This window comes from Dermochelys coriacea, chromosome 2 (assembly GCF_009764565.3).
Source record: "Dermochelys coriacea isolate rDerCor1 chromosome 2, rDerCor1.pri.v4, whole genome shotgun sequence".
Taxonomy (NCBI): domain Eukaryota; kingdom Metazoa; phylum Chordata; order Testudines; family Dermochelyidae; genus Dermochelys; species Dermochelys coriacea.
This window is the reverse complement of record NC_050069.1, coordinates 232,677,836-232,695,324: the sequence shown is the minus strand read 5'-3', so window position 1 is coordinate 232,695,324 and position 17,489 is coordinate 232,677,836. Positions and strand designations below refer to the sequence as shown.

At 38.8% G+C, this 17,489-nt stretch overlaps 1 protein-coding gene across 1 annotated transcript in view; it reads right to left on the bottom strand.

Annotated features, from left to right (window-relative positions):
• MALRD1 (MAM and LDL receptor class A domain containing 1) overlaps positions 1-17,489 on the bottom strand; it is a 481,748-nt gene that overhangs the window by 58,961 nt on the left and 405,298 nt on the right. Inside the window, 2 exon segments of the mRNA XM_043509412.1 lie at positions 2,425-2,550; positions 10,303-10,578. Coding sequence (XP_043365347.1) covers positions 2,425-2,550; positions 10,303-10,578 — 402 coding nt within the window.

The following is a 17,489-nucleotide window of genomic DNA, read 5'->3' as shown; positions in this document are numbered from 1 at the left end:
CCTGCACAACGCAGGCCACAGAATCTCACCCACCCACTCCTACGAAAAACCTCACCTATGTCTGAGCTATTGAAGTCCTCAAATCGTGGTTTAAAGACTTCAAGGAGCAGAGAATCCTCCCTCAAGTGACCCATGCCCCATGATACAGAGGAAGGCGAAGATCTGCCCTGGAGGAAAATTCCTTCCTGACCCCAAATATGGCAATCAACTAAACCCTAAGCATATGGGCAAGATTCACCAGCCAGAAAATACGACAGAAAATTCTTTCCTGGGTAACTCAGATCCCATCCATCTAATATCCCATCTCAGGGGATTAGGCCTATTTACCATGAATATTTAAAGATCAATTAATTACCAAAATCACATTATCCCATCATATCATCTCCTCCATAAACTTATCGAGTAGAATCTTAAAGCCAGATGGATCTTTGAAAAGCCCCCACTGCTTTCCTTGGAAGGCTATTCCAAAACTTTACTCCTCTGATGGTTAGAAACCTTCGTCTAATTTCAAGTCTAAACTTCCTGGTGGCCAGTTTATACCCATTTGTTCTTGTGTCCACATTGGTGCTGAGCTTAAATAATTCCTCTCCCTCTCCTTTATTTTATTACCACTGAATAGTCTCCCACATTATAGTTATATAATTACAGCAGGGTGGTACATGCTCCTCTAAACTTTCAAAACAGTCTGCTGGAGTTTATATCCATGGCAATATTTATAGTAGTAAGACAATTTAGGCTGCTATCCTGCAACTCTAGACACATGCATAACTTTACTTAAGGGAGCAGTCTCATGAACTTCAATGTGGCTAATTTCTGGAGTAAAGTCAAGTATGTGTGTAAGTTTTTCAGAATCAGAGGCAAAATTATTACTTACTGGTATGCGCAGTGAATTCAGTGGGCCTCCTTATCTGAGTAAAGTTACATGCATGCCTAAGACCCTGATCCTGCAAAGATTTGTACATGAGCTTCACTTTACACATTATGACTAGTTCCACAGAAATTTGCAGGATTCAGTTTTTAATGACAGAACTTCCATTAACAACAATGACAGTGGCTCATTGGTTTGAAAATGTATCCCAAAACAACAATGATCTCCTGAGGTCCCTTCCAACCCTGATATTCTATGATTCTATTAATAGAAACCATATGGCATAATCTGAACAATAAGAAAGTCACTGGTCAGATAACAAAGTTTCAATTTTACGAGACTGAACAAGTTATTAAAACCCCCACCATTGTCCTGATCCTGCAATTGGCTGGGCATGGTATGTGGCATGGCTACACTCTAACATCTATGTGGTGCCTTGCCTGGACACAGGGATCTATTGGTGTTAGAATCAACTGCAGGATTTGGGCCATCTTCCTGGAATGGGGGAAAATGTATGACCAAATTCACTGCTGCATCGAGTCAGATAAAAGAAATAGTATGGGCTGTTTGCTGGAGACATAAAAGAAAAAATATCAGATAAGTTATTCCATTCAGATACCTGAATTTCCAGCAAGATAGTGTGGGAAGCAAATTATTTAAAAGATATGCCACCTGAAAAGCAGTAGAAGGCCCTTTTTTACCTCTATTCACATTTACTGCTTTATATTTATCATCTCACAATCCTCTACATTTAACTGAATATTAAATATACTCCCTTGCATTTATAACATTCACTCAAAACATTAAAAAATTACCAAAGGTAGATGACAACATCTATTTACCAAGCATTTTATATTAACTGTGAATTTTTTCCATGGTAAAATATTACTCTTTCAGATAATAAAACATAATATAAACTATATTTCTGCTCTAATTCTTTTCCAGGTGCTCCCCCAGAAGTCAGTAAATGCTTCATATTAACATCTGGGCACAGAACATAGCTTTATGGATGCCTTGTGAGTTAAACACTTTGTATAATATAAGAAAATGTGTGTTCTAAAGATGATTTTCATTAGATATACTGCATTTCCTATTTTTATCCATTATTTTTCTGTTGTACTAAAATATTAGGCTTTGCAATATTTTTATTATGCTAAGATGCATTCTCTATTTTCTGTTTTAGGCCCCAGTCCTGCACGTGCATTGTGCTTAACTTTAAGCACATTAGAAATCCCAGGGACCTCCAAATGTTCAATTCACTTTACTGGGACTACGTGCATAATTAAAATCAAATCTCTATGTTTTCAGGATAGAGGTTTTACTGTCATTCAATATATATACTAAGAAATATCCCCACTTCAAACAGTCACCATTTTTTCAATTTTTTCTCTCACTCTCCTCTCTATACAAATAACATAATGTTTCAAATTCATCCGTCATGTAACCTGACTGAGCTTCAGCAGGATGATTCAGTCAATATTGTGCACCATTTGCAGGTTAAATAAAAAACTCTATATATGTCTATTGAAATGATATTTTGATGTGAAACTGACTACCTGAACAGCTGGATTCATCAAGACTGAAATCAAAGCAGTCTGCAATACCATCACAGCGCTTGGAGACTGGAATACATGTATTAGTTGATGCACACAACAAAGAACCATTGAAGCACTCCTTTGTGGCTGGAACAAAGTAAAAGATGACATGGTCAGACACATTTCCTTTATTCATTGATAAAACACTACTGGAAAACTATAACAGCTTAATTGTGTCAGAGTATATAAATCTGGATCAGCATTTCCATTATAAACTTCCATTTCAGAGGTGTACAATTTAGACATTAAAAAAGACAGCTTAGGTTGCCGAATCAAGCTTTTACCATGTTCAGATCCTAGGTGGGGGTGTTTATGATATGTTGTTGGTAGAATAAGGTGCAATGCTTAATGAAAATCCACAATCAGACATCAGAAAACATAATGAACCTGCCTAGATAACTCAGTTATAAAGATAATTGAATTAATTCTTAAACATAGAACAGAAAATTTCTGTAAATGTATCCCATTTTGTTTCTAGAAGCTAAACACTATATATGGTTGATGTAACAAAAGGGGAGAAAGGCTACATTAAAAATCTAAACCTACAGACATTTGTCATGTTGTAGCATTCAGTTATATTCTCTAAACTCATCTAAAGGAATTATAGAGGGGAAATCTTGACAGAATCACATAAGTCTCCAGGTAATTCATTATGGCATCACTGATTCTATAAGATGTACCCAGTGGTTCTGCATTCTGTCCAAGAATCTAACAGCATTTTGTCACTTTGAGAAACATTCCAGCTAATGAAATGTTCTGTGGTACTGTCCCTGAGCCATTATTTCTGAACATCTTGGTTTAAGGGACTGTGAGCTAAATTCTTCTCTCCATTATGCTTGCGTAAACCAGGAGTAACACTCTGTTTTCACTTGAGTTAGACATATCACCGGTGTAACTGAGCAGAATTTGGCCCAGATTTTAAATTTATAACAAGCATGAGAGAATTTAAGAATATTTTAAGTACTGTAAATGACTAGATTACACCGAGCCAAAAGAAAACACTGAATATAAAATACTGCACTTCAACCTTGCAATACGAATATTATAATGAAGGCATTCTCTCAGACGACAAGTAGACTCCTAGGAGTAAAGGTTCACAGGATCAGGCCCATAAATCTTACACACTGCCAATTTACCAAGGACTATAAATATATTTGAAATTACTAGTCACTTTAGGAAATATTGGCTAGTTTTCCTCCTTTTGCATACATCATAGGGATCATGTTTAAGAGTAGCAGCCGTGTTAGTCTGTATTCGCAAAAAGAAAAGGAGTACTTGTGGCACCTTAGAGACTAACAAATTTATTTGAGCATAAGCTTTCATGAGCTACAACTCACTTCATTGGATGCATTCAGTGGAAAATACTTGTAGCTTGTGTCATTTATACACAAATACAAGTTTGTGCATATAACTGCAGTAAGTAATAAATGCATCCAAAATCAGGGGTGAAATTGCATACAGCCGTGAAAATTTGATATTTTAAAAACTCAAGTCTTTAACCTCAGCAATTTCACTTACATCTCTTAGACCTTTTGTAAGATTTTTCTTACCCACCTACTTTACAGAAGCTCCATGTAAGGATACATGTACTATTGCTTATGTTGTTTAATGTAAACCATGATAAACATAGGAATTCTGTACCTGGGCTACATTTAAGTTGTGCTCAGCACAGCTTGTGTTGTGAAGACAAATGTGGCATAGAGCCACTTCTACTTTCTCCAGTCTTGGGACTGGCTCTCTGCTAGACTGATACCATAGGGTAAAATAGAGAAATCATTGGGCTGCGTCTCTGCTTTGTGCTGGCTGTCATTAGTCCCAAGGACTGTTTCAGTAGCAGGTGATTGTTGGGGCATAGAGATGCCCTGAACATGCCCTTTTCTCCCCAGTTTACCACCTCTCCACCCCCTACCCCTGTACTGGGAAGGGCGGTGAAGAAGTTGCTTGAGTGGCTCTGCACCACCCTACATTCCCCTTCCAGAGGTTGGATCTCCTTCATGACTGCACTGCACCACTGCAGTGGGTGTTAAGAAAGGGAATATGGCTGAGCTATCAATGCAGCAGTAACTAACTTTTAGAATTTTCTGACTTTTGATTGATATTTCTACTTTAATATTACATTAATGCTTTGGATTCAGTCAATACACTTGGTCATTCACACAACTACAATGGGCTCCAGCAGAGTTGTAATTTAATGTCATGAGAGACCACCATGTGTTTTAAGGATGCGGATGCCAAATGCAGGGATTAAAATGGGAGGAAATGGGTACAAATACTCAGGTTTGCATCCATAATTCATTCTGTAAGTGCAAATTAAGTGTGTAAAAAGAAAAACTTTTTGAAAATGTATGATTTTAACATTTGTCATGTCTTCGCAAGTTTATAGGTGCACACAACAGATCCATTTTATTGCACTATAGAGAAATGAGAAATCATTTCTTATTCATTGCTGTTAGCACTTAAGTCAGATTCTACGGAGGCATGTGGAAAGTAATGCATACACACCTTGGGTCTTTATGTTTATTTTATACCCTTTCCATTTTAGATCATGCAATTTACAAAAAAAAAAAGCTGGTGAGATAAAGAGCCCTTTTCTAAAATTAGGAGTGACAGAAGGGCTAGCTAAGCAGAGCATTTGTAAAGGCAGCATAACTTGAATCTTCTGTTGTAAAGAGCAGCAAGAAATAAAATCCACCACATTAATAGGTATAATACAACATTAACATGACACTGCACAAGCAAACTGTTCAGTGACCGATGCAGGAAATTTCTTTCTACATAAATCTTAAAATCATACATGGCAATGTTTTTGTGGTGGTGATGGTGGTTGTAGTAGAGATGTGACTAATGCATTTGTGTTTGCTTCTCTTTGCTGTGGCCTCTTTCAGGATTTATACTTTATCTCTAAAGAACACATTTTGCCAACCTGTCTTCATCCTGGGAGATGATGCTATCACTTGATACAATCTGGGACTGAAACAGGATGAGCATTTTGTGGCTTTCTGTTCACACACCCAGGTAAATGAAATTGTGATGGGAAATAGTGCATGTGAAATGAGAGGAGAATAGGGTCTGATCCAAAGCCTACTGAAGCTGATGGAAGTCTTTCCATTGACTTCAATGCTTTGGGTGAAGCCTTTCAAAAAGAGTAGCAAAGAAATTTCATTTAAAAAGATAGAACTATGGTTGCTCTTTGGAAGCAGCTGATAAAAGAGAATTAAATGGACAGTTGGGGAGCAGAAAAAATGTTTAATATTTTGTTAAAAATGATCTAACCTAAAAGAATGACTCTGGTTGTCATCAAAGCTTAACTGCACTCTGCTATGTTCATTTATGCGTAGGAAAGCAAATTCAGATTCAGAAAAATCACAAAAATCTTCTAAGAAAACATCATCTGAGCTGTATTATTATTACATTACTTACAGAGTGTGATTACTAGCACAACACTCAATTTTTTTTTACAGAACACGCAAAAATTCCAATAAAGTAAACTGAGTTTGTAAGATAGGTGTTTCCTTTTCCCCCTTCTGATTTTCCTCTGCTGACAAATGTTCATGCTATCTAACATGCCAAAAGTAGACAGCAAGAGAAGATGAATGCTGCAAAGCCCTCAAAGCATACCAAACAGCAAAGAGAGAAAAGTCTGCACAATAGTAACCACCTTGCAGTTCAGTTCCAAAGCATCACCAACCTCAATTATGATCTTGAGAGAGGGAATGTCAACTGTCATAGTAGTGTTATATTGTCAGCTACCATATTGTAGGCATAAAACTATCAAACTTTTGGAGTAGGGATCTGATAGTAGGTTTGAATAAGTTTCCAATCCACCCAAAATTCCTGGGTTTAAGATCTCAGCATCAAGCTGTTTGTTCTTTGAATATGCCAGGAATAACTTTGCCTCCCTCCCAAGGTGTAGCTTTAAGATTGAAAGATACAGAAGTAATATTTCAAGAGCATTGGAACTAGTAGTGGGAGACGTGATCCCTGGAGCACACAACTGGCCTGGTGGACTGGAGTCAGGATCTTAGCCTTAGGACATAATGAGATAATCTAGAGAATATAGGGGACCATCCTAGGGCAGAAAGAGGTGGCTGAGTATTGAAAACAGGGACTTTTGACACAGCCAGACCTTGGATCCCTTGAAGTAGGTAATGGTCTAAAGACAGAAACATCCTGGAGCTTGTGCTTTCATTGATTCAATTTCAGAATTTTCTACAAAAACACAGAGCTCAATTTTCAGCTCAGATTCATAGGAAAGTTCTTCCACATAGTTTGTAAAATCAACTGCTGAACACCTCTTGCATTGATTGTGTTAGATACAGTATGTGATTGTCTGCATGGATAACATGTATCAACAGAGATGACTGAAAAATCAAATATCCATCCAGAAAAATCTGATATTGCAATATGTGTTTTCATACTGAAATGAAACATTTGGTTTTAGTTTGTTAACCTGGAATGAAACATTTTGGGTTGGGCAGCATTAATCTCTGTGTCAGCCTGAGCTGCTGTAGTGCACCCTGGGAGTTGGAGTTCCAGGTCCCTCATGCTTTCATTCTCCCCTAAGACACAGGTTGCTGCTACTATAGCACCAGAGTTGCTTTTGAAACTCTAGTGAGGTCAGGAGTGTTCTCTGGAACACTGAACTGGCAGAATCACAAAGCAATGCAGCTGAGTGATCTAAGAACAAAACCAGAAATGCTTCCAGTTATGTATATTAACAGAAGTGCCATACAGTCATTTAAAAACATTTGCCACCATGGTTACTCTGTGGAGCAGTACAGTATTATGGGCTGCACTCCCTCCCTGCTTGATTAATAAAATAAAATCATTTTATATGCCTTAACATATTAAAGAAAATCTCTGTGTGGTCCATTTCCAATATGTGCACTATCCATGTTGACTCAGAACTCCGTAAGAATAGCTATCCAGTTCTGGAAACCCATTCATCATTGCTCTTTGTTTAGCACCAGACCCATCAGCAGTATTCTTGATTTAGGGAAGATCTCCTCCACCTTGTTGGAACTTGTAAAATGGCAGCCTCCTAGGATGCTCTGTTTCAGCCACACAGTTTAATTAACACAGTAACTCCTTGCTTAATGTTGTAGTTATGTTCCTGAAAAATGCTACTTTAAGCAAAACGATGTTAAGTGAGTCCAATTTCCTCAGAAGAATGAATGCAAATGGGGGGGGTTAGGTTTCAGGGAAATTTTTTTCAACAGACAAAAGACTATATTTTATATATATATTGTGACAGTGTCAGGCCAGATGGCTGCAAGAGAGTGATCGAAGGTAGATACGTTAGTTCCAGGTTAAGCAGGTCCCTTTTCCCTGGGTAAGATAAGAGGGACTATTCCAGAACACTCAGGAAGGTTCTAGAACTAAGTAAGGCAGGCAGGCTAATTAGGACACCTGTAGCCAATTGGGAAGCTGCTCGAATTAATTGAGGTTAATCAGAACACCTGGTTTTAAAAGGCTGTCACTCCAGTTAATGAGGTGTGCACGTAAGGAGCTGGGAGTGAGAGGACGTGCTGCTGGAGGACTGAGGAGTAACAGCATTAACAGATATCAGGAGGAAGGTCCTGTGGTGAGGACAAAGGAGGTATTGGGAGGAGGCCATGGGGAAGTAGCCCAGGGAGATGTAGCTGTTGCGCAGCTGTTCCAGAAGGCACTCTAGACAGCTGCAGTCCACAGGGCCCTGGGCTGGAACCCACGGTAGATGACGGGCCCGGGTTCCCCCCAAACCTCCCAACTCCTGACCCAACACAGGAGCTTCCACCAGAGGTGAAGGTCTCTGAGCTGTTCCCCGACCCACATGGTGGATCAACAGATACTGCAGGGATTGTTCTTACTCTTTTTTCCCCATGCTGGCCAGTGATGAGGTTATCTGAGTGAACGGCATATTTGAGCCATGAAAGTGGCCAAACTGAGGGCTGCCGTGAAGCTCTGAGGCGAGCAAAATCCACCAATAAGTGCAGCAGGACCCACCAAGGTAGAGGAGGAACTTTGTCACTGTATATATATATATATATATATATATATATATATATATATATATATACATACATATATACACACACACACACACACACACACACACACACACACACACACAGTATAAGTTTTAAACAATGTAATGGTTGAGGTGGTGAAGTCAGAGGGTGGAAGAGGGTAGGATATTTCCCATGGAATGCCTTACTGCTAAATGATGAACTAGCACTCAGCTGAACCCTCAAGGGTTAACACATTGTTGTTAATGTAGCCTCATACTCTAAAGGCAGCAAGAATGTAGGGACAGTAGACAGCATGGCAGAGAGAGAAAGAGACACACACTCTGTGTGTGTGTGTGTGTGTGTGTGTGTGTGAGGGAGAGATGTGCATTGCTGCTTTAAGTACGCTGACCCCACTCTAAATACATTGCCTTTTTAAGTAGATCAGCAAGTTGAGACAGCAGCTCCCTCTGTCCTGGGCTCTGTCTGTCCCCCGCCTGCTCTGTGGAGATGACCTGATGGGGTAAAGGAGCAGGGGGGAGGGGGACACCCTGACATTAGCACCCCTCTCCTCTCCCCCCCTTGCACAGCAAGCAGGAGACTCCTGGGAGCAGCTCCAAGGCAGAGGGCAGGAGCAGCACATGCCAGTGGGGGGAGGGACAGCTGAACTGCCCAGAAATTGACAGCCTGCTGGGCGGCTACCGCACAGGGAACTTAGGGGAGCGGGGAGCTGATAGAGACGCTGCTGGTCCACCCTGGTTCCAAGCCCCCACCTGCTGGCTCCAACGGGCTGCTCTTTCTGCAAGCAGTGGACAAAGCAGGCGGCTGCCAAACGACGTTATAAGGGAGCATTGCACAACTTTAAATGAGCATGTTCCCTAATTGATCAGCAACATAACAAGGAAACAGTGTTAACTGGGACGACTTTAAGTGAGGAGTTACTGCACTGTAACAGTACCAACCACTGCTGTAGATGCTTCCTAATTGCCGCTTCCTTCAATTACTTGCACAGAAGTTTTCTATTTTCTCTCAGTTTGCTCTCTACAGTATCTCTTCCATGCCATGTCCCACCGCACCCTCCCAGTCTTTTCTTCTCTATATATCATCCCTCTGGAAAGGGTGCTCTCCCTCTCTCTATTCTACCATCACATTTCCTGTTGGGTATTTCCTTGCACACCTTGAGGCAGCTACAGTGGAGGATATAGATTCCAATACTGTCCCTGCCTTAGAAACACTAGATGTACCTGCAAGTAACACCAGATAGGAGCAACATCCCTCCTCAGACAGAGTTAGCAGGCATCACCTAGGATCTCCAGAACAAATACCACCTAGCTGCTGAGGGGATATGGCTCTTACAGAGAAAGAAACGGAAGATACCATGGGAGTGAGGAATGAAACATATGGGTCCCTGCTCCACACCACTAGTCCTTCACTGGACCCATGATACCCATTCTCCATGGACCTGACCATGGGGACAGCAGTTTGGGGAATGAGGAGGAGTGGGTCTGGAATGCTCCCTTTCCACAGGTCTCTCCCCTTTTATGTCACACGCAATTGTTCTTATAGAGTTTTCCTGTATTCTGCTCAAGAAATGATTGGGCATTTGTTCCCCAACTCTGCTTCATTACTTGCCTCTGATCAGCGGTGGTAGGTCTGAACAAGTAGTTAACCACTGATGATCATACCATAAATGATCCTATATGATATGCAGATATAAAAAAAATATGTTCTTGGCTGTGAAATCATACTAAATTCACTGGATTTGGATTTGTTTAGTACAGCTCTATTATACTTTGTCATTTTATGAAAATAAGTTAGCATGGATATAACTGCATTACTAAATGTAACTTACAACAGTCAGTTTCATCTTCATTAAACTGGCAGTCAGGCACACCGTCACATCTCAAGAGTGATGGGATACAACCTTTATTTGCACATAGGAACTCTGTATCCTTGCAAAGCCATGGAGAAGCAGTGGTAGGAATCTCAGTAGGACAATTCATTTCATCAGTTCCATCTGTACAATCCTCTACCCCATTACATTTTACAGCAAGAGGTACACACTGCTGTACATAAACACAAGTGAACCGGTCAGTGCTGCACGTTGGAAGTTGGGGTTTGGCTGTTCCTAGACAGGTGAAATAAGACCAAGAAAGGAACATTTATCACATCAGTCTTGAAGTCAGAATATATCCTCACTTCTAGGGATTACTGGGAAGGCAATTAATTTTGCAGATTCAACCCTTCTAATATGATTAAAAATTATTTCTAAACACATACTACCCTTAGTATAGTATTCACTATTGAAAAGTCTGTGTATCACCTCCCTGTTTATTTTGTTGCACATTTTTCTTGTGGAGCCTAAATGCACCATTTATTTTGATTCTTTTGTTTGTACCTTGTTTGTGCAGGAGGCTTAATACAGAAGGGTTGCTAAAAGTTATCTTTCACCCTGTATTAGGAAAAGGTTTGTAAATATTTTTGGCAGCCATCAACTTATAGTGCTCCTCTTTCAATGGATTTAATGGATTAAAACAATAACAAAGAAGGATTATATAAGCCTCTAGATCAATAAGAACATTTCACACAGAAAGCTTTTATGTATTCCAAAGTTTACCCTTAGACATCAACAAAATAGCAAGGGAAAAATTTTTGCAGGGTAGCTGCAAAGAAAACTATTTTGTTATATCAATGTATTGCTTTGATTCTGAAGAATAGCTTCATTAAATGAGGGAATTAAATCAAAGGAAGGACTGTATAATGGGTTTTCAGGGTACAATTCACCAGCAGCACAAGCAAAAACTGGCATTTTGTTGGTTAACCCTTGGAGTAATCCAAATCCTTGACAATAGAGGGGCACACTGTATAGTTACGTTACCCTTTTTTGATGCCAGCAGTTAGTCAAAAGTTGTGGTCTAATGGCTTGTTTTGGCCAAGAGGAGAATTTGATACTGGAGTCAGGTGTTTCTCTGATGCAATCCTGTTTATTTATAAAGAATGTACAAAATCTTGTTTCCCTGAACACAGCATAAATCAAGCAGCAGGAGACAGTTTCTTTGGACAGTTCCAGGCCTCTTTTGAGCCAGCACTTAGCCTAAAAGCTCTCTCTTTAAGCTTTTCTCAGAGCCACATTACCAGTGCTTGTTCTAACTATCCTTGCTTTTCTGCTGTTTCTCCTGTTTTTCTTATACAGACAGACACACACACACCTTCACCAAACAATACCCAGTAAAACACCACTACCCACATGTGCCTTGCATGTGCCCATGTTTTGAGTGGAGGCTGTTATTGTTTCAACTATCTGGTTCCAAAAAGGAGCTGAACTATTTAATATGTTTAGCCAATGTTAAGTTGTAAATGTTTGAAAGAACAATCATAACATTTTGTTCAGAGTTACAAACATTTCAGCATTATGAACACCCTCCATTCCCAAGGTGTTCATAACTCTAAGGTGCTACTGTAATAATGTGCAACTTATCCGGCTGATCACAACTAATCAACAGTGATTGAATAGACAAATTTGGGAAAAAATCACTATGTTCTTTCACATGTGAAGAAATTGCAATCATCTTGTGAATACTCTGCAAAGAGAAAGACGGGCTACAGGCTAAATGCTGTGGATAAATAAGTTGTTGCAAATTCTGGTCCAGACTCTTTGTTGTACTGAGTTTTTGTTCTGTGCAACAGAGAGGGAAGGAGCCAACAAGGAACTTTTTATGGCTCCCTGATTTTCTAGTCTGTTCTGTTCCAGCCAGGGCTCTGGCGGAATTTATAGAAACCTGGAGATTGCACTAAACTCTGCCAAATGGTAGATAGAGTCTGTTGCATTCTGGTCATGCCCTATGTCTGCTCCCACATATTCCATACACCAGGATTCCTGGAGGGGGTGTCAAAAGGGCCTGATTATGCAAATTCTGTGTCCAGTATAACAAAGATCCCCCCATTGGAAAGATGTGTCTGATTTCGAGAGCCTTTGTACTGTGTGAGTGCAAAAGGTACAGATAAGATCAGACTGGAGAATCTGGCCCTGTATGCTCAATTCTCTTTATATCTAGATGAACGTGCAGCATACCAGTAAGCCCAAGGATTTACATTACCACCAACAGTGTTAAAGACACTACATGTCAGACAAATAGTTTTCCCATTAAAGCCAATGGGAGTTTTGCCATTGACTTCAACAACAGAAGAAGCAGGCCTAAATCTGGAAATTCATCTGTGGTGCCAGCTTGCTTTATTAAATCATGTGAATGATGTTACATTCATGAATGATGAGAATTAGCCAACAGGAGTATAATGTGAGGACATCATGCAAGTTTTTATTTGCTCGTGGGTGTAGACCCTCTAGACAGCAGCTGCACTGAAGAAATGATTCAGTCAGAGAGACTAAGTGAAATCATGTGCTATTGCTACCATGAAACAGGGCACCTTGTATGGGGATGTACAAATGAGGCTATATCATTTATATTTTCCTTTGTCTTCAGTGCAGCAATCACTGCCAACTTGTGTGTGACACATTACAGGATCAGGACCTATGACAGTAGAAAGTCTTTACTGATGTATGATTGGCATCTAAAAGAAGTGCTCCACAATTGACAATTTTCAGAGTAGCAGCCGTGTTAGTCTGTATTCGCAAAAAGAAAAGGAGTACTTGTGGCACCTTAGAGACTAACAAATTTATTAGAGCATAAGCTTTCGTGAGCTACAGCTCACTTCATCGGATGAATGCATCCGATGAAGTGAGCTGTAGCTCACGAAAGCTTATGCTCTAATAAATTTGTTAGTCTCTAAGGTGCCACAAGTACTCCTTTTCTTTTTACAATTGACAATAAGCACTTCTTTCAAGATCTAACTGCTTTACCATTCAAATAACCAGAATTTATAATATTTTTGTAATAGCTCCATCTATTGAGTGACTTCCAGTAATATTATAGGGAAAAAGAGCTCCCATTCCCTGCCCTGACTCTACTACTCTAGATACTGACATTTGACTCTAGACACTGAGATTTGAGAAATCTCTGATGATGATGTGGGTCCAGGACAGAAAATGGCCTTCATACTACAGGCATATTCCAGGCCCCCAGTTCCCTGAGAATGGTGGTGCTGTGATGCTGGATGTGCTATCCTTCATACTCTGGCCATAAGGCATATTTAAAAATAATCCTCATCAATTGTTTTGACCCAGTAAAAATTTTAAACTACTGGTTTATGTCAGAATGTCAACATAATCCTCCTACCCAAGATTAGAATGATGAATTAACTTTTTAAAGAAAGTTTTCAAGATCTGTGCAATGTCACACGTACATTCCAATCACTGCTGTTTCAAGCATCTCATTTTAAATACTGTCTCTAGCCATGACTAAAAGTCTTTCTTTTTATTCTGACAGATAACTAGTTTAAGAATTTCATTCTTCTCTTTACCACAATATCTTTGTTGCAAAGATCATGTTCACTATTTTTAGCTGTTTTAATTTTAAAAGCAGTATTGGATCCATATATAATTATTAAATAGAAGAAATGAGGTACTCAAATTTTTATGTAATGTTTTAACATGTTAACTTGTTTTTTGCTTTAAAAATCTATTGTTTTCACTTTATATATCTTCAAAAGACTCCTAAATAATAGTTATTTTTGGCTGATTGATTTTAGGAATTTATTTACATCACATAGTAAGTACTTTAAGAGCTCAGACAAGATGATTTAATGGTCCCTTCTGACCTGTAATTTCTTTAAAATATTCATAGAGTTTAACATATTTTAACCTTTTCAATTTTTTTCTTTTTCATTCTGAATTTGGGCTAGATCATTGTTAATGGAACTACTCAACTTATGTAATGGTGGCAGAATTGGGCCCAGGATGAGGATTTAGTCCAGAGGACACAAATTATGCCCTTTCTAATGCCAAAACAATGTTAGTGAAGTCAATGGCTGAATATGGCTCACTCTCTACTAATGCGAACTTTTGTAACTGACATTGTTACAGATCAGGTAATGTTACGGATTGGATCCAGGTTTCTAACCTCCCCCAGCTTCATGCTCAGAGGTATTTGAATTTGTGGTTCCCTTTTGAACCCTATGTCTAGTTTTATATATACTTCTGGCTCATAAAATGCTGATAAATTCAAACATATGGTCCTGATTCAGGAAAGGGCTTAAGAATATGAACAATATCATCCTGCTTTAGTAAAGCATTCACACACATATATAAATGCTTTGTTGAATTGTGGCTTAACATTTCTGCTTTCCTGACTCCCTCCCTGTAAATCCAAAGCAACACCTCTGATGTCAGTGGAATTTTCTAAATTTATGCCAGATCAAATATGGCTCATGGTCTTTAAAACACAGAAGTAAAATTTGTGCAGACCTGACTTCCATACTACCATGCTGTCTTGTTACCTCCCCTTTTATGTTAACTATTACACATTTTCTATAACTTTAAATACACTAGGTGAAATTCTGCTCCAAATGACAGCTGATAAAACATCACTGAAGTCCATGGGGCTCCACAATGTGACCCCAGAGGGTAACTTGGTCCTAACACAGAAAGTAGGTTATAAATGTTTATATACAGAACAAATGAAATATTTGTGCTAAGAATATTGAGAATTTATCAAACATTCATTTGTACCTAATTACAAAGGATTCAAACTCCTTGATTAGGACTGGGTAAGTCTGCTGCAGTAACTAATGCTAAATTGGAATGAAATCCCATTCAACATTGTCATTAACGCAACATTAATTCTTTGCATTCAAAGCTACTATCTATTTTGGTATTTACACCTACATCACTGTAATATCTGCTACTGACATATTTCATCCTTAATAGTGGGAATATTTAAATTATTTTCTTAATATTGGGGAGAAAAACTAAAATATTAGGGATGCAGTGAGGTTTCGAAATGTAAAATGCACTAATATTGCTGATAGCAAGCTAGTTGAACATCAGACTTTGAGGGCTTCCTTCATAATAAATATCCTGTTTTAGTGAGTTGCATTGTGGCCTATTCCTGTGCCAGCTTTAGAAGTGACGCATACCTATTACATACACATGAGCATTATATACATATTGTGTGTATAGATATGTGTGTGTCTGTACATGTAAATACACACACAAACATTGTATATATTACATACACACACACCGTATATAAGAAGGTGAAACGTGTCTTTCTTCTTCCTCCAAATGCGGAAAAGCTGTTCCCACTCCAAGGCTGAACTCTAATTTTTCCTGGGCCTCAGGGAGGAGTAATTTTGGGGGGGAAATTCCACATTTGAGAGAGAAAAAGGAAATACTTGTGTGGCAGATCAATTTTTTAAAATTGTATTTGTTTGAAATTTAGAATAAATCTTGAAAGTAGTGGATGGATTAGGGTGAGCTAGAGTCAGACGAGGTGTTCAAAGGAACATGATAAATAAATGTATCATGCAATTTATCACATGGATATCAATTCTATATATAAATTTTGCAGTATTAAGAAGGAGACTTTGCAAAAGCTGAGAGAATAGCGGGAAAGCACTGCTATGATAACATCAAGCTAAATGTAAATTTTTCATGTTTGTCAAAACCAGAGGTCTCAAGCATAGAAATAAAACTGACCCATTGGCTTAGTACATCTGAATCTAGTTGTTTTTATAATTGCTTATTTCTGTTTTTGACATGTGGTGCATGCTAGTGTTTTCATAACAATGCCCACATACAATAAGTAATGCTAAGCAGTTTCTTTCAGTAATGAATAGTGGTTTATTTTTGCCCTCAGATGAAGGGCCATGAAGTTTAACTCATGTACTTTCTTGAGAGAATAACTTTTTTGCAACAACTGGAAACCAAACATACAAGCTTTCAAGAGCCCATGTTCCTCCATTTACTTAAGTGATGACTAATTGTTGAAAAAGATACTTCCTCAGTCACTGAAGGATAGTGACTTGTACTTAGGGCAGTATTATTTGCTACAGCAATGTACTGTATTATATACAGTTCATCCACCCATCCAAAAAGAGGTGGGAGTTAAGGAGGGCAGGGGGAGATAATGCTATACAAAATCATGTATTCCAAACAATATATCATGAGAAAAATTGAATTTCTTAAGTTCAGACTGGATAGTCATTCAAAGCCAGGTCTGGGAGATACTGAGGAATGCATTCAGTATAAGGACATGGAGGGAAAAACAAGCCAACCAAAAACAATTTTACAAGATGTAAAGTGAATATTATCATCAATACTCTGTTTTAATAAGCACTGAAGTACATTTGGAACTATACAAATAAGTCCTGCCCCAAAGAACATTGCACCAGATCTTCAACTGGTATAAATTGTCGTAGCTCCATCCAAGTCTATGAAGCTATGACAATTTACACCTTTTGCATAACACTAAATAATTACATGGATCTGTGCTGTGTAATCTGTTTTGTCTTGTACACTGGCATTCATACCTATAATACATACAATGAATATTGAAATTTAAAGGAAGGTTTTAAAAATGTATTTAGCAACCACTTTAGGTGAACATGGTACAATGAAATTCCAGTAACAGTCCGAAATCCTCCATGCACCACCTAGCTCTGGTGGGCATTAGGTAGGGGTGTTCTCTGATCTCAGGCCTGATACTGCAACCTGTGTCCATGTGGAACTCTCACGGAGGTCAACTGAGATTGTTTGACAGGTTTCAGAGTAGCAGCCGTGTTAGTCTGTATTCGCAAAAAAAAAAAAGAGCTCACGAAAGCTTATGCTCAAATAAATTTGTTAGTCTCTAAGGTGCCACAAGTACTCCTTTTCTTTTTGAAATTGTTTGGTGTCTTATAAATAGCAGGATCAAGGCCTGCCAGGCACATGGGTGACATCTCTCCCAGTGTGATGTGGGGAAAGCTGCTCCTTTATGCTAGCCAGCAGGCTAGTACAAAACATCAAGATTTAAATACACCTCTTAAACATTTCAGGTTCTAAATCAGGAAGCACCAAACTGCTTTTCCTTGTCATTGAAAATAAACCTAGCTACATTTTAGAAATCAGCAAACAAAAAAACTGTTGACTACACTGACCATAGA